Here is a 23774-nt window from a genome sequence, read left to right on the forward strand (position 1 = left end):
TCTTCTCCAGCTATACCAAACAATTTTCCTTTTCTTTGCAACAAATGCATATTTTCAGACATGGTAATTACCATGGAAAAGTAATTATTACAGTCCATCTTAGCCAACTGTAATTCTTTCCCCATGCAATTTATCATTTAATTTATAAAATCAAAGAGAAATTTTCACAAAGTTTTCCATTTAACTAGACTGGATCAACTTACGTTTCTAAACGATTGCATAATATGTAAATTACAATTTTACATATTCGTTTTCCTGATCTGTCAAAACCAACAGATTATATGAGCAAATATTGTCTTAATTTCATTTGAGACACCTGTACATGCTATGTGTTTGCTTTCTTTTGCTGGGTGCGGTGTTTTCTCTTTTGTCCACTCCCCATGGGTGAATTGCAGGCACAGTGCTATTGTGTTATTTTAATAAAATAATGTATACTGCCTATATATACTATGGGCTGTGTGTTTGCATTAACAAAACCAAGGCCCAAGAGCTGTGATCTAACTTTGGGAAATAAGAGTGTTCAGATCTGTGGCAACTCTTAATTCCTGTGGGAATCTGTTCTTGAGCATTCTGCCTGTTCCTGAGGAAGCTGCACTGATATTTTAACCCTGTGATAGAATCTTCTGCTGTGCTTTAAAAAAATTCTATTAGCCACAGCCTTTCCCTTACAGATATAGAAAATATTTAGGCACCCAAACACCTTGGTAATTCATTGCAAACCATTTTAACATTTTCAGTCACTTTGTTTTGTCTGTGGTATCCTTTATAGCTGAAAAGATTCATTGTGAGTCCTGACATACAGAAAGTTGATTTTTATTTGGGTTTGTGGGGGCTTTAAATACCTCTCCATTTATCTTAGTTTCATCTGGTGTGTCTGTGATTCCTCATGGTATTAAAATATTTTACTTTCCTCTCTGTTTTGTCAGGAAAATTCTGTATGACCCTGATAAGTGACAAAAAAAAGGTCAATCTAAATGTGTGAATATACAAATATTTCAAAACTTTCTTTTAACATGGTGAGTTTATGCAAGCTATACACAAACAGCTAATCACCCTATGCCCCTTTGACAAAGCTTGAAATTCTGAGAAATTACAATCTATCTGATTTATAAAAAAAAAAAATCCAAAACATTCTCATTACAACAGCTTACTGACCTAATAAAAAAAAAACACACAACAACCAAGAAAACCTAAATTAATATGAGTTAACTGTTCCAGCAAAGAAAAAAAAAATCACGTATCCCAGAGTAGTAGTGTCCATCCCTGAAGACTGGGCAGCTCCCTTCAGCAAGTGGCAGGAAGTTCCATAGCCTTTGCCATGATTAAGCCTGTTGAGCATAGTCAATAATATGTGCCACCTGAATTAAGGATGTAACAGCAAACTCAGGGAAAAACAAGCATCATGGTCTTGATTTAGTCACATTTTAACAAGATGTTAAGACCATGAGATCATTCCATGAGCCACATGTAAGCAGAAAATAAGAAAACTAGTAGGAAGAGTTAGGGTTTTCACCACTGAAAGATAAATAAATGAAATAAATTGAAGTCTCTTGCTCATATCCATGATACTTAGAATACACCTTATAACACCTAAAGAGAGTAGCATATGGTCTGTTGCACAACTGTCATGACAGCTGAAGTATAATGAACACACAAAGAATTGAGATAGTGTACATTTACGAGGAAATGCTTGTATTTGCTTATAACGCAAATTCAAGAAGTCTATCTCTTCTTGAATTTTAACAGTAATTAGTCTCCATCAAAGCACTTTCAAGAGTATTAATGCATTACAGAGAAAAACTTCTCAAGGCCTCAATATTGAGAGCTAGACATGTTTTTTTAAAACTAAAGTATATTTTATGCTGACATGCTGCTAGTATGGTGCACTGTACAGTCCTTGTTTAATAGAAGCATTCAAATTTTACATTATTTGTCAAAGAACAAAGATGTTCATTCAGTTACCACTCTCATAAGCTCACCTCAGGTATGAAAGAACAGATCTGCTGAAAACAGTAACTAACTAAAAATGAGCTGAAGGTTTAAGAAAGCTGAAGACCAAGAAAATGCATTTCTGAAATGAATATAAACACCCTCCTATGGATACTAAATCCGACACATAACTTAAAAACTTAATATACTTTAGGGGTATCAACAAGCCTCAAGACAACAAAATTACTCCAGGCATTGGCAACTGTATTATTCTTATGATAAAAATTCTACTTTTTAGCAGAAATTGTTGTAGGAATCATTATTCACAACTGATTACCCTCAAAGGAAACAGGACTAAATACTAATGTCCCACCGAGCTAGCATTCCATTCCCCAAATAATACTCTTTTCAATGCAGGACCAAAACCAGCACTCAGCCCCCACAACAGTACCATAAGCTATCAATACCAACCAGTTTTTAATGCAAGATCAAGAAAAAGATAAAGAGAGCAGAATTTTATTTTAGCAGGAAAAGAAAAACACATTTAATTCTGTGAATTTGTTTTTATTTTAGTGTTGTTTTGCTAGTATTTCTATTTCAGTTAAAAGAATACATTTCTTACTTCATTATAGAAGGCAAGATTTGAAGCTCACTGTAAAGTAAATAAACCATGCATAATAATAATAAAGAAATGCTAGAGTCTGCATCTTATTCATAAGGTCACCTAAGTTCAAAAGACACTTGTTGCAAATGCCTTTAACTAAAAAAAGCAAAAAAAAAAAGAAAAAAAGAAAAAATGTAACCAGCAAGGGTCTCATTTACGCTCACTAATGTCCATATCTCCATACATTAAAAAATAAAAAAATAAACAACAGACAACTGGACCAGAAAGTCATCACCAATTTCAAAATTTTATTTTACTTTCAACTTGATTGATTTAAGTTTTAGAAATAAAGAATTAAACATCTCAGTACGCCAGAGGTCAGATTTTCAAAGCTCAGAACCCAGCAGCTCCCACTTCAAACAACCAAAAATACGTGTTCTCTCCAATTTTAGAGTCTCAGGACTTGCTAGAGGCCAAACTTTGGAAATCTTACTTAGAACATAAGACATATTTATAAAAGTGTAAGAAAAACCATGCAACTCAGCACATGTTACCAACCACTAATAATTATTTCTAGTAAGTTGAATAAGAAATGATTTTCCAGGTCCAGGATCTTCTTCAGCCTTTCTCCCATCTGCCTGAAATATTCCTGTAACCAGCTGACAAATTTCAACCAAAAAGAACAGTCACAAATTATTAGATTCCTAAAATACAAGTCAAGGAATGTAGAGGGATCATCTCAATGCTGCCACACTGAGGAGTCTTCTCTGACTTCAATCCTCACTGAAATACACTAGAAAATATACATGGAGTGAAAGACAGTGTGAATGTCTCAACCACACAAACAGCTCTCAGTGGAAAATCAAATCAGAGGACATAAATCTACTGGAAATACAGTTTCAGACTTACACATTTAAATTAACTAAGTTCAGGATTTCTTTTTCCTCCCCCCCTTCTTTTTTTTATTTAATCAAAAGACAGATGATCTCACATTGATGTAATGTAAAGTACTATACATATTCTACAAGCAATACTTTTTCATCATAAAAGGTAGCATAGTTTATACTTTTCATCAGTCTTCCACACTTCCTTGCAGAGTCAGTTGCTGCTGGAAAAAAAGAATAGCTCACCGTCCATGGATCTATTAATTCATTCTACAGCATCCCTTACAAGTGCTAGCACAAATACCAAGTGTGATAGTGATTTTTGTGACATAAATCTCAATCCTCTTGGAACTAGAACAAAACTATCAGTCTTGCTAAGAGAGGACAAAAAGACACCTGATAGTAAGTTACTAGTCAAAAAAATAACCAGCAATCCTTGGGTGAAAATCTAAAAAAGTTTTCTGTAGCATCTACCTGATGTCCAGTGTTACTTTTTGCTGCAACTAATGGAAGGGACTCTCTTACAGCTGCTTAAACAATCTACTTAGTGGTAACAGTAAAGAATTTGCCTTATCAAGACTTTACAAGCTAAACAATAACTAAAGGAAGCAATACTTCCAACAAGATCCCAAACGCATTTAATGCATTTTTTCATCTGTCAGGTTAGAATGTATCATCTTAAAAAAAGGGAAAGGAGATTAAAGTAAAAGATGTATTAAGCTATAAGCAGTATAATAAAAATAATACCCAAAAATAACTTCTATTTTAATATATTTTGATATTGGCTCATTTTCATTTTTTAAGGACATGAAAAAAAAATGGCAGAAGAAACAGTGAAGGATATTCTATGATACATTAGTGTCTTTATTGATTTGTTTTGTCTGGCTTCTGTGCTGTAACACATTGTAGAAGCTGGAAAAAAAATATACAACTCTTGTAAAAGTAATATTTACCCAAGAGAAAAATATTGGTCTTGTTCTGGTTCACCTACTTCCATTTTTATATTGTAGTTCTGGCCAAGAACACTCTCCAGGAGTTCTTTGATCATCTGGTCTGAGGGAGATGGAGAAGTAGACTGCAGGGAAGCAATTATTTCATCAATAGACCTTGCAACCACTTTCACAGGCAATACTGGTGTGGAAGTAAGCTCTTCAGGTTTGCTCTGCTGGAAATTCTTCTCATATATTTTTGAAGTGTCTGGTCTAGTAACATCTCTTGCCTCTTTCAACTGCTCTTGAGCAGACCTCACACTTGGCTGCTTGCTTCCTTTTCTCAGCACCCTTCCCAATCCAACATCTAAATCTTGCTGCTTTGCTTTTGAAATTACCCTGCTTCATTTCTTACAGCTTTACCAGATTGCTTTTCCCTTTCTTGAAGAGCTTTTACTTGTATCAGAATCTGTAGAGCTAAATTCATCACTATCTATAATTACAGTATCTATTTCTCCAGTTTTATCCCTTTTTAAATTCTGGAGGTCCATCTGTAGCATATGCATATTTTTAATGAGATAGGGAGCTATTAACATGAACATTAGACCTGCAGTAATTTGGCTTCTGAGATGGTGCTGGGTGCTTGACCATTAGGATTTTCTTAGCGGTACCTGCAAACGGTGCTATTACTGGCAGTTTTACAACTGTACTTCCATGACTACAAGTGGCACTTTCTCTGTTAACATTTTCAGAGCAAGTTCCCCAATTTTTGTCAGCACTGTCTTTTGCCACAGATTTATTTCTCTGAGTCATCACCCTGAGACGAGGAGTTTGTTTTTTCATGTCTCTTACTTCAGAAGAGATCCTTTCTGTGAACTTCAGAACACCCGATGAATTAATTAGGAATATTTTTATTTATATTCATGACAGGCTTATGTGGACTCTTCGACCTCTGGAGAGGATAATGTTCTTAACTCATGCGATTGATCTTGTGTTAAATCTTCCAATAAGGGCTAAATGCTCACGTTCCTAGGAACAGTAACTATTGCTTATTTGATCTTCAGACTATCCCACTGAGACTCCCTGCATATAGTCTCATGTTCCTTAATCATATTCAGCTCTTCCACATAACTCAGTCCAAAGTGCTCGTTCTCTAGCAATTTTCTCCCACTGTATGCAGCCTGTAAATTCAAACAGAAATGAGGGTTTGCATTTTACATACCAACACAGAACCCAATTTTGCAAAGACTACTTCCTTTTGCTAAGGGCCCCATTGACTTTAATAAGAGTGCTCTGAACATGTACAATTAAGCACCAGCAATAGGTGTTAGCGTTTTACCTAAAGAAACAATTGAACTATTTCTATTTTTGGGAGCTTAAACTGGGACTTGGACAGAAACTCACGGGAGTGAAAAAAACTGAAAAAGGATAAAGTGCAACACTTTCTCAAAGCAACCACAGAAAGCTTTCCACCTACAAAGAACAGTGGCCTTCCTCCCCTCCCCAAGCCCCACTTCTCCCCATCGAGCCCACCCTCACCGCACGCCAGACACAGCCCCGCACAGGAAGGCTGCTCGTCTTCCCCCGCCCCACAGGACTCCGGCGGCCCCGAGGACGACAAGGAGCCAGGCCTGTAGACCCCAAAAGAGCTGTCGCCGCTCCCTACCAAGAGGGAAGGCAGGGGAAGGACGCGCTCCGTATCTAAGCAACGAGGCTCCAGCTGGGAGAGAGAGGGCGGTGCCTGCTGCCACCCCTAGCAAGCGCCCCCTGTCGGTGGGGAGGGCCATGCCACGCAAGTGTTCCCACAGCATCACTCGGACTCAGGAGACGCGCTACCTCCAACCCTCGGGAACGGGACGTGAAGGCGTTTGTGTGGGGAGCATTGGTCAGAATTTGCTCCCTTGAATGAGCTTATATCTTAAGGCCCACAAGTTTCAGCGTCATCCGGAGGCAGCGTTAGAGACTCGCAAGTTGAGCCCCGGGATCTGGCGGCCGCAGTGTGGGTGAGCAGGTCTGTCCCTTTTCAGCCCCCTTTGTCTCCTGTGTATGGCAACCCTATTCTGCTGACAGTCAGTTTTGTCCTGGAAACGAAATGTACAAATATCCTGGATGGGAATTTGTGTACCATGAAGTGCAGCCACTTCCTAGACACAATTACACTTTTTTTTTTTCCTGTAAAACTAATTTTCCTAATTTTCAAAGTCAGCTTGGAGATGAAAAGCCAGTTCAGCTGTGTGTGACTTTTTATCATCACCAATAAACTTTGTGTCATCAGGATTTTATTTAAAATAGTAGGGACTGCCTGCAACAGGACAGATCCATCTCAACAGGATAAACTCTGTTTCAAACTCCATAAACCAGGCAGCATTGCAGAATTAATGTGAGCAAAAAGTCTGAAACTAGTTCTCTGAGAGGAATCCTGACCCCATGTCTTCCAGTTTTACTAGCCTGTCCCTCAGAGAACAGAGGTATCAAACACATTTGACAGCTGTCTGTTGAAAGTTAAATTTTAACATTAGTTCTTTTCACACACAAAGTATGAAGTATAAGTGGACCAAGAAGATACATGACCATTCCAGTATCCAACAAATATCAGGAAGATAAAATGTGCCAAAAATAATCAAACTTCAGGAAATAAATAAATAAATAGGCATCTAAATTAAAAGAAAATGTGAAAAGTCAAAGTGAGTCTATCAACAGTCATAACTATGGCATAATCCTACAGGACCACACTGATCAGGAAAGAAAAGCTGGCTATCTAGAACACAGGCAGAGTGAAGCAGCTTATAACAGTAAGGGGAAAAAAAAAAAAACACAAATATAGTTTCCGGTATATAATTTGAACTCAAAGCACTGGCATTTCCATGAATCTCTGGACTGCAACAGTTCACAAAACTACATTTGTCGTCTACTTAAGCCTGTTATGTATTTGTATTTATGTTATTGTTGGTAAAAATTAAGTTGTTTTTTGGGGGGTGTGGTTTGTTGTGTTTTTTTTGTTTGTTGTTTTTGTCTTTTTCTTCGTTTGGGTCCCAAATATCCATGTAACAAGGAACTGTAGGCACTAACTGCATACATTGGATTCAAATATAGCACTCACCTGATTGAAAGGCTGTTCTGATCTAACTGGCAAATGTTTTCTATTGTCCTCTCCTTTCTTTGTAGATTGTAGCTACAGCTTTGTAGCTTTTTTTTTCCCCACCTAATTGTATTCCTGAAGTTCAAAGTTGTAGCCTGTGTACTCCTTGCAAACAAACAATGCTTCTTACACTGGGTGACCAACTTTTATCTTGCTAATACAACAAAAAACTTGTTGAAGATTAAAAACACATTAGCCAATCATATTGCATCCCAATTAACAGCAGGTTTTCTTCTTCTGATAACAAGATAACTGATTAAAGCCCTGTAATATGCTCCAGGAAGCATATGTGTTTGGTGTCTAATTTGCTTCTCCCTCTCTCTAGAAGGAATTCCAAAGTAGCTGGACTACCAGAAAGTGGAATATCAAATAGTTGATCTGTGCTAACGGATTCTCGTTAGCTGTCCAAGGCCAGTAGAGTGGTTCAAAACAGGAATGAAGTGTTCAATTGCCTCATTGAAGGTGAATCCTATTAGCAGTTTAATGCAGCTGTAAGCCTAAAGAACAGATTCATTTCAAACTAGTTACATGGTAAGTAAAGCCTGAACAATTTCATTTATCTAGAACAGTTCTTCTCTGCGGGAGTCACAGTGGGATGTGGAAGAAAAGCCTCTGCATGTGAAGAGGTATTTGCATCAGGAAGTTCTAGTAAGAAGCTGCTGAATGACAAAAATGATTTGCATTTCTAAAAAAAAAATAATAATCTTAGGAAGAAGAAAAATCCTTAGACATGGGTTTCCTCTTTAGGTTGATAGTTGTGGTAAAATTGAAAATGAGTATGTTGTGTTATCTTACTGTATCTCTTGTGTGACAGCTCTGCTTGCAGAAGACCAGAGGCTAGCTCCTGGAGAATGTATTTAGGTTGCAAGAAAGGTTGAAGCCTTGGTTCATAAATGTTTCCTGTTTTACAGCATTTAGACTCCAGGTCGTGTAAGCAAAGTGAGTAAGCACCCAAGACAGCAGATGTCAAGTGAAATCCCAAACGCTATATTTTTTTTTTCCCTACCAAGCCACACACATTGCTTAGTAGTCATTCCAGAAGTAAGTGCTGCCATTGTATCCTATAGATCCTTAGCTTGAGCTCCAGAGATGACAGCTACAGAAATTCTTGTCTCTGATATACAGGAAATCAGGGAAAGCTCTTTCTCCATGTATTTATTATTAGTATGTACCCCTCCCTTAATGAACACAATGGTGCTCAAAGCCTGAAGATGTTTTTTTTATTAACATTATTTATTTTGTTAAACAGGTTAAGCCTTATCTCTGCAGCTTGCAAAGTCCAAAATTTAATCACTGGATGAATGCTTATACTTAGCAAATGTATCTAGTTTTGGAGAACCTTGTGCAATCTCAGTTCATTATTGTACACATCATTATTTTATTTAATTAAGCCTCACCAAATCACTACACTTTCTAATATCATAAAAATTGTATTGTCTATGTTATTAATCTGTTAATGTTACTGGGATTTTTTTAATTATTTTTAAAAAGAAAAGGGAACATTGAAACATTGTTCAGTTAGCTAGAAAAAGTAGAAAAAATGCAGTTTCTTTTCTCCTAAACAAGCTAAGTCCCTGCCATGTAATAAGTCCCAGCGCACATCATTGCCATGATCCAAGTTCATGCTGGAGTGAGTCTGAGATGCACATAGTGCCCTACAGGATTTGGGAGGAAACTGGAGCACAGTCAGGAGGAGTTAATGGTGTTTCCAATAGTCACCTTTGTCTGGGCAATCAGAAACCAGGATAGCATGGTGCATAGGAAGTATGCACAGCCTGGTATGGGCTCTCCAGAAAACGCCAGAAAGAGTACTTGGAAAGCTGAATAGCAGTTACCTAAAGGAAAGAAAAGAAAAAAAAAAGTAGGAGCATAACTACCTTGCTTACTATGGCTTATATCTAGTTTGTACTAATGAGTTCATGCTAGTTATTTACTGGTTAGTGAATACCAAGCCTTGCCTTGGTATGCTTTTCCAGCTGGCTGAGAAACTCTTTTTACATTAAATAGTGCAAAGCACCCCCAGCTCTGAGCCAGGATTCTGCTCTTTCCTTTTCAGTGTGCTACTGCAATCAGAGCACTAGTCTATTCTGCCTTAAAATGGCAGTACGCTTGCTCAAAATTATCACCAATGCAATAGTTCCAGCAAGGGTAAAAGCATATTTACAAGTACAGTTTCATCCCAGTGCCCAGGTAGCATTAGTCCGTTTTAGAGACCAGAAGCTAGAACAAAGAGAGTTTGAATGACATTCAAAAGTCCTCTAGAAGAACCAGTCGCAGATTCATAACTGAGTCTGTGCTTCTGACTGAGTAAATAAAAGAGTAGAGGTAGGTATCTTCAGGTTACAGACTAAGGGCATCAGCATCTTTGTTTTAGTATTTCTGCCATATAAAATGTACATAAATACTCAGAAAAAGTCAATTTGTTATGAACTAAAATACTGAATTGTGAAGTATGGCCACTGGGAATGCAACACACAATTTCTCTGACAGTTACACTGTAGGGAAAGTAATCTGAAGCAAGAGAGTGGAGTAAACAGGTGGGGGGGGAAGAATAATGTCTTGAATCAGAGAGTGTCAATACTGAAAAGCTTTTTGGCTAGTTGCAAAGGTTTGATCCAGCTGAGCTGAAGGAAATACTTTTCTTTTTTCAGTGATCAATCCATATTGAATCTCTTGTGCAGTAAGCAGCCATAGAAAGGTTTTGTAGAATTAGTATTATAAATCACACATTCAATCCCTTTGTGAGTGTCGAAAGCATTGTCATTCTTCTAATCACTATATCCTATCTTTGATCCATAACAAATATGCACACCCAGCTCTACTAATCTCTGTTATGATTGTGAGATATCTGTATTTGCCAGTTCTATGCCAACAGAAATAGTTAAAATTTTTCTTCATCCTATGATTTGGGGCTTTACTTTTTTTTTCCTGATTGAAACACATTATTTGTATAATGGCATTTCCTTTATAATTCAAAATAAAAATAAGTATGACGTTGGAAAGAAGATAAAGCCTTTTTAGTTAAAAACAATTTTATAATAAAATCATTACAATAAAAAAATAATTTGGTCATTTTAAATAGTCAGAAATCACAGATTTATTTTTTAGTATGATGTGACTGTAATAATATCAGATATGTGCCATTTTATTATATAACTGAAGAGAGATTACATTAGTTACTTTTAGAAGCCCATCACATATAGCCGTTATTATAGACCCAGGGTCAGAGACGTCCTTGGCTTTGAAGAAAGCTGTAAGCAATGAATGGAGAAATTACCGCTAAACACCTGCCAAAGTATTTGCTGGACTCAGCCCTATATACTTGATTTTGGTTTAAAATCTGATCATATTATCTCTGCTCTCTGTTGCCTTTCAGTTAATACACCAGATTTTTCAGCTGGCTATTCCAGTCCAACTCTTCTGTTCTCTTAGGACAACAGTTTGACTGTGGTTATATAGATGTAGATATGTATGTGTGTGTGTGTTTGTAGATCTCATAGTTTCACAGCTGAAGACTGAATGTTGGGGGCCACAGAAATCCCATTTAATCACAGGAAAATCCTTAATATTTCATCAGTGTCTTCAGCAAAAGGAAATGCCCTGCAAAGGGTAAGGAGATGTGTCTGCAGAGGCTGAAGTTCCATCTGCCTCTAAGGATAATGTTAAAAAAAGATTTAAAGTGTTTGTGGCATGGGATGGATGTTGAAGCAAATATTCCTAGATATTGATTCTGAAAAGGGGAAAAGATTGTTTGTTTGATGGGTACTAGGAAAGCCACCTGATGAGCTTTGAAATTGTTGGGATGGAACAGAGAATCTCTCTCTTTTGGAGGAACTGAAGGAAAGGTCAAGTGTTGGACTCCCTCCCACCTTAAGTCACTACCTAAAAAGATGTAAACTTGAAACTACATGCACTGTGGAAATACTTAGGCAGCTGCCTTGTTGGCTGGTGAGGAGTGGAGGAGGAATCAATTTAATCTCATTCTTCCTTGTCTGCACAGGGAACTGAGTTCATGTGATGGCAGAAGGAAAGGCACATGGTGAGATAAGTGACCTTCCTGATATCATTCCCTTAAAACTGCTCAGCAGGGAGATTCACTCTTGAAATGCTTGAAGCAACAGCAGAAGCTTAGGCCAACTGCTGGGAGGACCAACCACTTTCTGAAACACTGAACAGCTGCTGCCCCTGAGGAGTCCTAAAATGTCACCAAATCCAGACCTTCCTCTACTTTCCCATAGATACCAGTTGACTATCCTTCTTCTATGGGTCTCACTTATGATTTGAGGGTGTTACCAGTTGATTCTCACATTTCAGTGCAAAACTACAGGACATGTTACAGAGGGCCTCTGGGCATCCTTCTCCAGAGCAAACATCACTTTTGCTATATGCAAGTTCTGTATGTCACCTGTTAGAGTAAATGGCCAAAGTGTTTTTGTGTATGCGTGATAATGCTGCCACACATCCCACAATTGCTTACTGTCCATTTTAATACATCTCAAGAAAATGTGCAGTTAATGCAGCCTGAAATAATTTATGTTCTAGGAACTGCAAGCTGGATAAAGCTGTGGAACTGCTCCCTGGGGAGGAGTTTAAACAAGCCAGCCTTGATTTTGTACATTTGATTCTTCAGAGCTGAAGCCAGCCAAGAAAGCCATTTATGATGGATACTAGTCTCTCCCCATGCTGTTGTGCAAAACTGCTGTAGAGACAGAGACTGGGAAATAAATAATTCTTTGCAACTACAGGAAAACAGAGCAAACAAATTGAAAATATAATGTTGTGCAGTGAAAGAAGAGTAACATTCCTCCAGTCTCCATTTCTCAAAATCTAAGGTACCAAATCAAGCCCATCTGCACAGGAAGATCAGTTTGAAGAAGACATGAAGTATTATTTTAACAAGAATATTACAAAGAGTTGATCAGCTCTGCATCTCTTCTCCAATACAGCAGTATGTGGGTTATATTAGTAAAACCTATGTTCTCACAGAAAACACACCACAAGTTTTGGAAAAACAAGATAGCTTTCTTGCTTCCTGAAAAAAAAAAAAAAAAAAAAAAAAAAAAAAAATCTGTGTATTTCCTGAAATACTATTTTTGCAATTTGGGTGAGATTCTACAAAGTGAGTGCCATTGATGTGCATGTGTTTATCTCTGTGCATAACTGAATTCCCATCTCCCCTGATACTGTTTCTTCCATGTTATAGTACTGCAGTTACTTTAAAACATTCATTGAAACAAAACAAACAAAACTTCAAAAAATATATTGAGCAATTACATTAGAACTGGCACACTGACTGAAATACACAACAGAAGCGTTTCCATTTATTTTTCAGTAAATCATAACATTAAAAAATGCACAATAACAGAAATAAATACCTACACGGCTGCTCTGAATCAAACGAGAAATATCAAATGCATTTATTTTTGCACAAAGTAAGTAAAACACAGTTGGCCAATCATACACTGCAGTGTGGTCATCCTGCCAGCTGGAGCTCTGCAAACAGCATACATACATCTAACCCCATTAGCAAAATTAAAGTGATAGTATACAGTGGGTCATGATTTACCTAGTTAAGAACTCTTTTATTACTAAAGAAAAAGTAAACAAAATACCTCAGAGGCTTCCTTAACGTCATCACTGCAGCCATCGGATATTATTCATAATTTCTCATTTTGCTATCTATGCTTACTTCTCCTTTAACTGTCCTGATAAACGACTATTCTCAGGCAGGTGGGTTATTATAATTTATGTCAGGAGTAGTGCTCAAGTCTCATGATGTCAACTCTGAATGATGCTTAGAAAAAATGAAATGTAATTAATTGCACTGAAAAAAAAAAGTAAAATACGAATTAAAAACTAAAATAAAATCAAATATATAAAATATAATAAAATCTGGCAACGGAAAGTCGCTACTAAAACGAGACACACAATGTGCTCCGCCCACAGAGTTTGGCCCTTGAGAGCCCGGCAGGTACCTGCTGCCCGGTGCCCCGAGGGCGCTGCCCAGCAGGACTGGGCCTCCTTAAGGGGCAACTCTCCTCTGCGCTACCGCCGGCAGCAGAGCGGCACTGCCCGGGATCCCGGCTACCCCGGGGCCTCCTGCGCCCTGCAGCGGCTGACGGGGAGGGAGAACAGCGACTCAGAAGCAGGCAGCGAGGAAGCAGGACCCGGCGGGTGAGGTGCGTCCTCCCGGCTCTCCCTGCAAGGGACGGGGCAGCGGGGGTGCATGTCGGCAGGGAAAAGAGGGTCGCTTAGTCGTCATGATCGGAGATAAGAAAAGTTCATGAAGCAAAGGCTCCAAAGCAAGCGCTGACCCCATGCAGTGCCCTCACCTGCCCGGGCGCTGCTCCCGAGAGAGAAGAAGGTAAACGCCACCTTATCGCATCGCACCGTCTCGTGACCTCGCGGACCGGGAATGCTGGGGGCAACAACAGCCTGGTCGTGCCAAGGGCACCCCCACCAGCTCTTCTCAGCGAGGGCTCAGAGCAGGAGCACAGAGCCGGGGTGGCTCTGCCTGTGTGAGGGAGGGAAACAAGCCACTCGACTACAGCAGTCTTGATGGGCTTTTTCGGGAGCAAGGGGCGCTCCCGGCAGTCACCGAACCCTGTTCCTGGAGCGCCCTAGCACCTCCCGGCTCTCAGCCAAAGCTCGGGGCAGCGGCACGTTCCCACCCGATTACTGTTTGCTTGCTTGAATGAGAGAGGAATTCGGATTGGAAAAGATGGGAAGAGGGATTTCCCACCTTCGGGATGGGTGGATAAGAACAGGGAAAATGAAGGAGAGTATGAGGGGCCCCACTGCCTCTGAGGAGACACGCCTGGGTTGGGTCCGCCTGGACAGCAGGCAGGAAGAGGGTCTGGGGGGGGAAGAGAAGGTGGCTGTACTGTGGGCATCAGGGAAGGCATTCTGATGCAAAAATAACCTCTCAGCTCTTTCTCCAGCTAGACGTCTACCCCACACAAGGGCTGCTGAGAAATTCCCGGCCAGGTGACGATCGCGCTGGGGTAAAATCAAGACCTTCCAAGTTAAACCGATGGAATGGCGGCAGGCTGTGCCCCTGCCAGGGGAAAAGCAAAGCTGAGTGATCTGAAACAGCCCTCCGCAGTTAAAATCAAAGCCCTCGTTGATTCCACCGGTCGCAGTCCTATGCGTGGGGCGGCACCTGCGGACGGCGCCCTGGAACTCCGGTACCCGCGGCACCACTGGAGGCCTCTTCCCACGGGAGAGACCGCTCCACCCGGCCCGACAGCACTTCCCAAAAAGCGGCCACTTGCTGAGTGGCCTTTGCGGGGCCCAGCTCCAACAGCCGGCGCTGGTAACACGGGGTCCCCTGGGCTTCCACCCCTCCACACACATACGAGTACTTTCCTTTCTCAGGCCAGTTGCTGTGTTTCCCCCTATGGCAGTCCCCACCGGTGGAGCCAGGCACTGAGACCCTGATCCTGTTTAGAAGCAAAAACACCACTCACCGCGACCTGTGCTGTTCTCCAGACTACACAGACAGCAACCCCTGAAAAAAATGGAATAAATAAATAAGATTTAAAAAACCCACAGTGTACAGCTTAATCAGAAACTGGCACTACAGTAACCAGAGTTGGGGAAAGGTTCTGGGCAAATTGGGCCAAGGCTACCATCGCAAAGTCTAGAAAGCTCATAGGCACATATGGAGTGCTCTTTGCTGCTGTCATGCATCCTCCATCCCAGCAAAGCTCTTCCCTCCCCCAGAGCCTGCTGCAAAGGGCACGGACAAATCGAGCTGGACTCTCAGAGGATTCCACATAGGGTTTCACAGAGGATCAAGTGCAGGGCAAGGGCAAACACCAAAATTCCCTTTTTTCCGTGGCCGCGGGCAGAGCCGCTATGACCGTCTTCACCTCTTCACACAAGGAAGGCTTTTCTCCTCTGGGACTGCGACACAGCAGCCGGATCTGAAAGGGATTTCCAGCAGCGGCTGGCTCTGCCTTGGCCTGGCTGGTTTGCTCACCGAGCCGAACGGCTTTTTGAGATGATGACAACCAGGAGCCCTCCTGGGCCCTCACCTAACGGCAGCACCCTCAGGCAGAAGGAGCTGAGCCCGGGACCGCAACTGGACAACAGGAGGCGCTGCGGCTTTGCACAACCCCGGACTCCTTCCACTCTCCACCCGGCCCCGCAGGCACCCCAGCCGGGGCGTCCCTGGGGAGCCGGCCGGCGCGGAGAAAGGCTTTACCGGGCACCAAGTCTGCTCCGCCCGGGGAAACACCTCCACGGTTAGCAGCAGAACCCGAGCAGCGCGGCCTGCGCTTTCTTGCCGGGTACAGAGGGAGCCTTGCGAGGAATGCCCCGCGTCCTGGCGGCTGCTGCTCCCGCGGGGTGGGCTCTGGGAAGCGGGGCAGCACCTCCCCGGCGTCGGTCACTCAGGGAGGAGCTGCCGCCAGCGGGGTCGCTGAGGCCACCGCATCCTTCGCAGCCTCTCCGCGTGCGACTGTACTGCTGGGGGGGGGCTGGACCCCACAGACCTGAGCACTGAAATGAACAAGCAGCAGCCCAAGGGTCTATATTTTCAGATGTGCAGACCGCTCCCATTAGGAAAAGAGGGATGGTGCATGCATTAATACCGCAATTTTAATATTTATTGGATTTTCCGCTGGGTTTTGTTCCAATTTCCACGGGTGTAGTTTGATCATTTGAGAAAGTAGGGGTTTAACCCAGTGCTTTTATCTGTTTTATTTCCTTCAAGACACATTTTCATCCCTTCTTCTCGTCTGCTGATTCCAGAGTTTTGTTTGTTTCGAGGATTTGACTTTATTCTGTAGCCAGATTTAAAGGAAGAAGGACGAGGAGGGAAAGAACAAAGAAAGGGGTAACCGAAAACGCATTTAGAGGACAAGTTAAAACATATTTGTCAAGGCGGAGATATGCTCTATCTCGGCATTTGAATCCTAGATTTCTGTGTAAGAAATTTTTATATTGTTTGTGAATGTGGCGTTTTTGCAGATCCCTCGAGGGCAAATCGCTGTGGAAGGAACTGCGACCGTGCTGAACGACAAACATGCCAAGCAGAAGAAGTTCAGCCCCAGAGGTGTATTTTGGTTTGTGTGCTATGATACGAAAGCCTTTTTCAAAATCCCAATAAACTTTAATTCCCTTTCAAATTTCCATTGCCTGGAAAGTTATTTGGGTCTGGGGGGATTTTGTTTGTTGCGGTGGTGTATGGGTGGGTATTTTGGTTTTGCTTTTTTTTTTTTTTTTTTACGATCAAGTAATAGAAAATCTAGTTGCTAGGTAGGAAGAAACTCATAAAGGATAGGGCAGAGAAGCCAAGAAAAGGCTGTAGTCTTGACATGAGCTCGACGAGCCGGACAGGGCAGCAGCAGAAACAGGAAATGTTTGATTTGTCTGCAAAGACTGAGATGTTCCCTCCATAATAATAAACAGCGTTGTTCAGTGTCAATTTGGCTTATCAGTGTTGTCCCTTTTTACCTTTTGCCAGCCTTTGTAGATTCCTTATGCTCTATTCTTTGAGAGAAATCGTGTCAATGAGCAAGAAGTTGGTAATGAGATATCCGCTACTTGTTATTACTGCTCCTTGGTGCCTGGCACCAGAGAGAGCTTTCAAATGAAGCCCTTTAGGCTGGAGGCTTTCCACAGTAAAGATATAAAATGATTCCAGTGACTCACCTCATGTTTGCCAAGCGGGGGTTAATATCGGCGGATCCGCATTCAAGCCTCTGTCCGCATTTATCGGGTGCCTGTAGTGTTATGTATCAGAGCGGTGACTCACATAGTTTCTAAACGTAAAGCACCAGAAAAGAAAAATCACCATCACTCTACACAGGATAGCAGCCCCTCTTGAAGGGATAGGTTTAGCCCACTGCGGGGGTCGGAGGGCTTTCGGGAGCGCAGAGCCGAGCCCCTTCTGATCGCAGCCCAGAGCGCCGGGTTCGGTCCCCAGGGGGGCTGTGGGAGGGGGGGGGGGAGGCCGTGGCAGTAGCGGGGTTGGTGCAGAGGTACCTGCGTGGTACCCAGGTTTGAAACGAGGGGCGGGAGCGGGGGCTAGTTTGTGGACTACAGGACTCAGAACTTTGGAGCACGTCCCGGCCATCGAGTTAAAGGAGCATCTACTGGACTTTAGTAAATATTGCCCCTAATCTCAGGCGTTTAAAGCTGCACGGCCTTTTGCATTCTCTTCAGAGGGGGCTGCCCTTCCCTTATCTACCTCATTTCATTTCCACCGATCCCTCCTAGCATTTGTCCGGTCCATCTGGAAGGGAGGGTGTGTCGTGTCGTGTCCCCCCCCCCCTTTTCCTACTCTCCCCTTCTCCCACCTCTGTCTCTCCTTCTTTCCCCGCAAGCTTAAACCAATTACGCCGCTTTGCAAATAAAGTGCCGCCCCGGGGGGAGTTGCAGGCGAGGGGAACTGCCTTGTTTGCAGGTGCATCTTCGGCTTTGTAGGTGCGAACGCCTTTGTGCGGCGGACAAATGGGGAGAGGAGGAGGAGGTGGGTACTTCTGCGACGTAAGATCCACATCAGCTCAACTCCACTCACATCCCAGCCGGCACTTCCTCACTTTCTCAACTGTCTCGCCCCACACCGCTCGCTGCCTCCTTTTTGGCTGATTATAGAGGAAAATTCAGCGCCCCTCCCGCCCCTCCTGAGAGCTGGCTTCCTGCTAGGTGGGGGTTTCGGGCTTTTCTCCTGCTGCCCGTCACTCGCTTGCAAGAGGGCTGGATGGTTACACCGGGCAGGTTGGCTCCATAATGTTAGGGACTGTGAAAATGGAGGGGCATGAAACCAGCGACTGGAACAGCTACTACGCCGACACTCAGGAGGTGAGTACATCCCAGGGTCTGCCTACGCTGCTGCCCCTCTGCAAGGGGGGGAGTAGGAGGGCTGGGGGGCTGGGGGGCTGAGGGGGGGAGAGGGGCAACAATCGGAGGAGTCGGTTAGCGCTCCAGATCCTGCCAGCGCAAACGTGCCTCTCCCTCCCTCCGGCGCTGAGGCTGGGCAGACTTCCCCGAGGAAAACACGGCTTCCGAAAGCCCCGGGAAGCGTTTGAGGGAGACCCGGGGGGTCTGCGTCCCCACTGGGGTCCGGGGCAGCTCTTGATCTCATCTGAAAGGCGTAATCTCCTCTTGTGGCGCTCACAAAAGCGCCCCGTAAACTCTTGGCTCGGGGCAGGGGACTCGCCGCGCTGCCGGCCCCCGGCTCCTTTCCTGCAGATGGCAACGGCGGCAGGGGGGGTGGGGCGAGGGACCCGGTCGCAAGCGCGTCCTGGGACCGGGGCAGCGCCTTTCCCTGGCCCACCGGTGGGGCCACAGGAATCTCTGTAGCCGTCGCCGGGGACCTCACCTGTTAAAGTCGGGCGAAAAGAAGGGAGAAAGGGTGAAACAGCCGTTTGCTCGTACTTTGCAAGACGGGCTGTCCGCGGCGAGCGCTGCTGCCGGAGGCCGGCTGGCGGCGCTGCCGAGAGCAGACGCGGGAGTCAGGCCGGGAGAGGGGCCCGGACCCGGACCCACTGAACTGGACCAGGCTCGGCCCGGCCCGGCCCGCAGCACCCGGGACGCGCTTCCCACCTCCCTATCCACCCCCAGCGGCTCTTTGACAACGCGGTGCAAGAGAAGGGGGAGAACCTGCCAGAGCGCCAACAACTACGGCAGAGGAGAGGGCCACGGAAGCGGCCGGAGTCCTCCCCGCGGCGCGCCTGTGCCCTGTGGGGCCTGGGGTTGGCACCGTGCCGCTGCGGCTCTGCAGGAGGGGAGTCGCTAGGAGAAGGCAGCACCTTAACAGCCCTGCCAGCAGTACCCCGGATTCCCGCCCGGGAAGGAGCCGTTTTAAGGAAGTGTGGTGGCGAGACAAGCACCTAGGTGTGTGCACCCGGGCATTGCATCAGCACACCCGGACACACGGCTCTACAGTCCCCACGCCTCGGCCCTGCACCCCGGAGCTGGCACCTAGTGCTCGTGGGGCCACGCGGGCACAGGCAAATACGTGTCATCCTGCCGGCATCTTATTTAAGAGAGGAAAGTCGGCTAAGGGCAAATAAGGGTCATCCTAATTGTGTGCCGTTTCCAGACTCATTTATCCTCGCCATGCTCATTGTCCACAAACATGAAGTTAAGATACCTTCGCTTTTGCTGTTTTTTTCCTTAATCTTTTCTGATATTTAATTTGAATCACTGCATGGATGCAAAGTGGGAAAACCATCCGTGTTCTACCATCCCAAATAATTAATGTGATCGTCTACATTGAAGGCGCATTTATAAGCTCGTGGCATTTGTAGTGAACAGTAATGAATTTTGTACATTTAATAGTCGCTTAAACATCCTTTTCTGAGCCGTATTGCCTTTGTTCGAGGTAAACTGGGAACATCTTTCTCCTTTCTATTAAATCAGATGCCATACTGGAAGGCACAATTTCAGGCTTTCCAGTTTTGCTTTTTGTAAGAGCTGTGTTCGGTGGTAGGCTGCTACAATTTTTGCATATCGGACAATCGTAGAAAATTTCAAGCAGGGAAAGTTCAGGCTTTTCGTACTTTGGGAAAGTTTTGGTGTTTGTGGTGTTTTGGTGTGTGTTGCTAGTTTGCTTTTTTGATTTTTTTTTTCTTTTTTTAACTTGACTTTAAAGACTGACTTAATAGGAAAAGCGGACTAGGGGAAACCTTTCCACAGATAAAAAAGAGCGGACTTGAGCTGTTGCTGTTAGGTTTTTGGAGGCTTTTTTTTTGTTACTGCTTTTGTTTTGATTGGTTTGGGGTTTTGTTGGGTGGTTGGTGTGGGTTTGGTTTGTTGTTTTTTGGGTTGCATTTTTTTCTTTCTGGTAAGACATTGTCACATCTTGTGTAAGAATAGAAATCTAAATCAGTGCAAGGTGGGAGAAGAGATGAATGAGATTATTCTAATGAAGTGGAGGCAGTTGAGCTTCTCCTTTGCACAGGCTGTGTATGCCCATAGATTTCAATAATCTGATGAATTTAAATATTTATTCGGCGAGACGGAACACTGCATCGGCACAACCACGAGAACAGTCCGGGAGTAAACCTCCTCCCAGGGCAGATAGAGCCCGCAGCACGGCCATGCAGGGGCGCGGAGCGGAGCTGCCCTAGGGAGGTCGTCGGTCCGTGCGCCTCGGTGATCCCGGCGCAAGCAGCGGCACGCCGGTTAAAGGGAAGTGCCTCGGTACCGAGCACCTCTACACTATGTCTATTTATAAACACATATAAATATGAATTAGCCCTTTTCATAGCGCCAGTGGCCTTTCCGTGCGGCTTCTGGGAAGCGCTCTCCCGGGTGGTGGGGGAATGGAAGGCGTCCCGTGGCAGGACATATACACGGCTTGCTGGCCAGGGCGGGCAGCGCGGGAGGGTCCGGGTCCGGGCGCGGGCCCGCCGGAGTCTTCCTTGCCCACCCCTCTTTGCCCCCCTAACCCGCTCTCTCCGTCTCGCTGCCCTAGGCCTATTCCTCGGTGCCCGTGAGCAACATGAACTCGGGGCTGGGTTCCATGAACACCATGAACACCTATATGACCATGAACACCATGACGACGAGTGGCAACATGACCTCCAGTTCCTTCAACATGTCCTACGCCAACACGGGACTGGGGGCCGGGCTGAGCCCTGGCGCTGTGGCCGGCATACAGGCGGGCACGGCGGGGCCGGTGAACGGCATGCCGGCCGGCGTGGCCGCCATGGGCACGGCCCTGAGCCCCGGCGGCATCAATGCCATGTCTGCCCAGCCGGCCCCCATGAACGGGCTGAGCCCCTATGGCGGCATGAACCCCTGCATGAGCCCCATGGCCTACACCCAGTCCAACCTCAGCAGGACGCGGGACGCCAAGACCTTCAAACGAAGCTACCCCCACGCCAAGCCGCCCTACTCCTACATTTCCCTCATCACCATGGCCATTCAGCAGGCGCCCAGCAAGATGCTGACGCTGAGCGAGATCTACCAGTGGATCATGGACCTTTTCCCCTACTACCGGCAGAATCAGCAGCGCTGGCAAAACAGCATCCGTCACTCGCTCTCTTTCAACGACTGCTTTGTAAAGGTGGCCCGGTCCCCCGACAAGCCCGGGAAGGGTTCCTACTGGACCCTGCATCCCGACTCCGGCAATATGTTTGAAAACGGCTGCTATCTCCGCCGGCAAAAACGCTTCAAGTGTGAGAAGCCGGCGAACAGCAAAGCTCCTCAGGAAGGCAGGAAAGATCAGGCCGGGGCCTCCAGTTCCAGCTCCAACTCCCCACTGCACAGAGGCCACAATAAAGCCTCACAGCTGGACACCGCCACCTCCCTCTCTGGCTCCAACCCATCCACCAGTCCCCAGTCTATGGACCACAGCGGATCGAGCACGGAACTAAAGACTTCGGCCTCTGCCGCCTCCTCCACCATCAGCTCCGTCCCCGCCTTGGCCTCCGTCCCGCACCCCCCTCACTCCTTAGCCCACGAACCCCAGCTCCACCTCAAGGGCGATCCCCATTATTCCTTCAACCACCCCTTTTCCATCAACAACCTCATGTCCTCCTCGGAACAGCAACACAAGCTGGACTTCAAAGCCTACGAGCAGGCGCTGCAATATTCCTCCTACGGGGCCAGCATCCCAAGCGGGCTGCCCCTGGGCAGCGCCTCCATGGCGGGCCGGAGCAGCATTGAGCCCTCGGCCTTAGAGCCTTCCTACTACCAAGGTGTGTATTCCAGACCCGTGTTAAACACCTCCTAGCTCTGCGTCTCCCGCCGCCGGGGCGAGTCCTTCTTCTCCCTCACCCTTCTTTTTCTTGGCTTCTCTCCCCTCTGTTCCTCTCCCTCCGCCAAACTGAGTTGTTCCCGTACTCTGCGTGCGAAGGACTGTTACTTTTCAATTCTCTCGCAACGCGGAGTGTGTTGTTACGATCCTCCACGACCTCCTGAGGAGTCGGCTGCGTCCTGCTTGTACATATCCCCCCGCCTGCCGCCCAGCCCCTCTCCCCGGAGGCCCCCCCAGCCTTTACAGGGTGTTATTAAAAAGAAGAAAAAATTGTTGAGCTTGTAAACTACTTGTTTGTGCTTTCCGCCCACTTGTCTCCCCCCTTCTGTGCTCTATAATCTCATGTAAGTTTACAGGTATGTGGCAATACTTTAACAATACGGAGATGAAGAAGCGAGTAGACATTTAAAACTTTTTTTTTAATTAAAAGGCTTTGAAGGACAATATTGCTGTGAAGTAGCAAAACACTAAGAGAATCTCTAAGCAACAAGAGGACTATTTACTTTCTAAGATCATCCTTTTGATACTTGCAAAATAAACCTTCGGCTACTACAACCCGCATACACCCAGATGCTGCGGGCCGGATCCTGCACTCCCGAGGGGGCCAACTGGAGCTTTGGAGTGCAGGATGCGACCCTTATTCTTTTCCTAAGTGTTACCTGTCTTGGGGTGTAACATAAAGTTAAAAGAGGTCACAGCCAGTTGGATTTTTTTCCCCCCACATCTGTTACTGAAGATTCTCGTTCGTCAGGAACTCTCATCAACATGTGGATGACATGCTTATTTAAGTTAAGTGTCTTCATTGTGTACCAGTTAGAACTGTGTGTCCATAACAAGGTTATTTTCCCTTTTCCCCGGGAAACTTTGACTATTACACCGGCATAAGGAAGAGAAGAGAGCTCTGTCTCTCTCCCCTTTTCTAACTTGCTTATTTTTTCTTTTTTTTTTTTTTTTGTGGCCGTTTAATTATCGCCATCGTTAGCTTGTTTCATCCAGTGTTAATGCACTTTCCCCAGTTTTACACGGTGTTAGCATAGCCAGACGGGTTATATTATTATCCCTGTTCGCTGTTTCAATGTTCTTAATTTATTGCATGGTTTATATTTTTTTTTCTTTCTTTACAGCTGGAAATTGCTTTAAATGACATTTAAAAAAAGAATTACGCGTGAATTTAAGAAATTTTGTTAATTTTATAAATGTGATTGTAATTGAAAAGATATTTTGATTTAAAACGATAACTGAGAATTTAATGCGTGAAGTATGTTTTTGATCATTTGCAGTTAAGGACTTTAAATAAATCAAATGTTAACAATGAAAGACTTATGCTATTTTCTTTCAAAATTTCTGGGACGGGTTACGGCGGACGGAGCCATGTGCCAGGAAAACAAGCGCATGGATGTGACGAGGAGTGGTCGGAGGAAGGAGACGCTTCCTCCACAGGCGCGGAGGAAGGAGACGCTCCCGCAGGGACTTTGCGGACTCTGCGATGCCACCGGCCTCTGCGGGTGTGGACGGGGCGGGGGAGGTCTTGTTTTTAATTCACGGTGCCGGAGTAGGTCGAGGGAGGGAG

At 44.7% G+C, this 23774-nt stretch overlaps 1 protein-coding gene across 1 annotated transcript; it reads left to right on the plus strand.

Moving 5' to 3' along the window:
- Positions 1 to 18225: 18225 nt before the first annotated feature.
- FOXA1 (forkhead box A1) lies at positions 18226 to 22180 on the plus strand. Its single transcript, XM_034062375.1, has 2 exons — positions 18226 to 18297; positions 20918 to 22180. The coding sequence occupies exons 1-2, from the start codon at positions 18226 to 18228 to the stop codon at positions 22178 to 22180; spliced, it is 1335 nt and encodes a 444-aa protein (XP_033918266.1).
- The last annotated feature ends 1594 nt before the right edge of the window (positions 22181 to 23774 follow it).

Source organism: Melopsittacus undulatus, chromosome 4 (genome assembly GCF_012275295.1).
Source record: "Melopsittacus undulatus isolate bMelUnd1 chromosome 4, bMelUnd1.mat.Z, whole genome shotgun sequence".
Taxonomy (NCBI): Eukaryota; Metazoa; Chordata; class Aves; order Psittaciformes; family Psittaculidae; genus Melopsittacus; species Melopsittacus undulatus.

Bases quoted from the DNA above. Each gene is read 5' to 3' on its own strand.
- FOXA1 (XM_034062375.1), top strand. From the start codon at position 18,226: ATGTTAGGGACTGTGAAAATGGAGGGGCATGAAACCAGCGACTGGAAC. The intron at 18,298-20,917 runs GTGAGTACATCC...TCGCTGCCCTAG, and splicing joins ACTACGCCGACACTCAGGAG to GCCTATTCCTCGGTGCCCGT.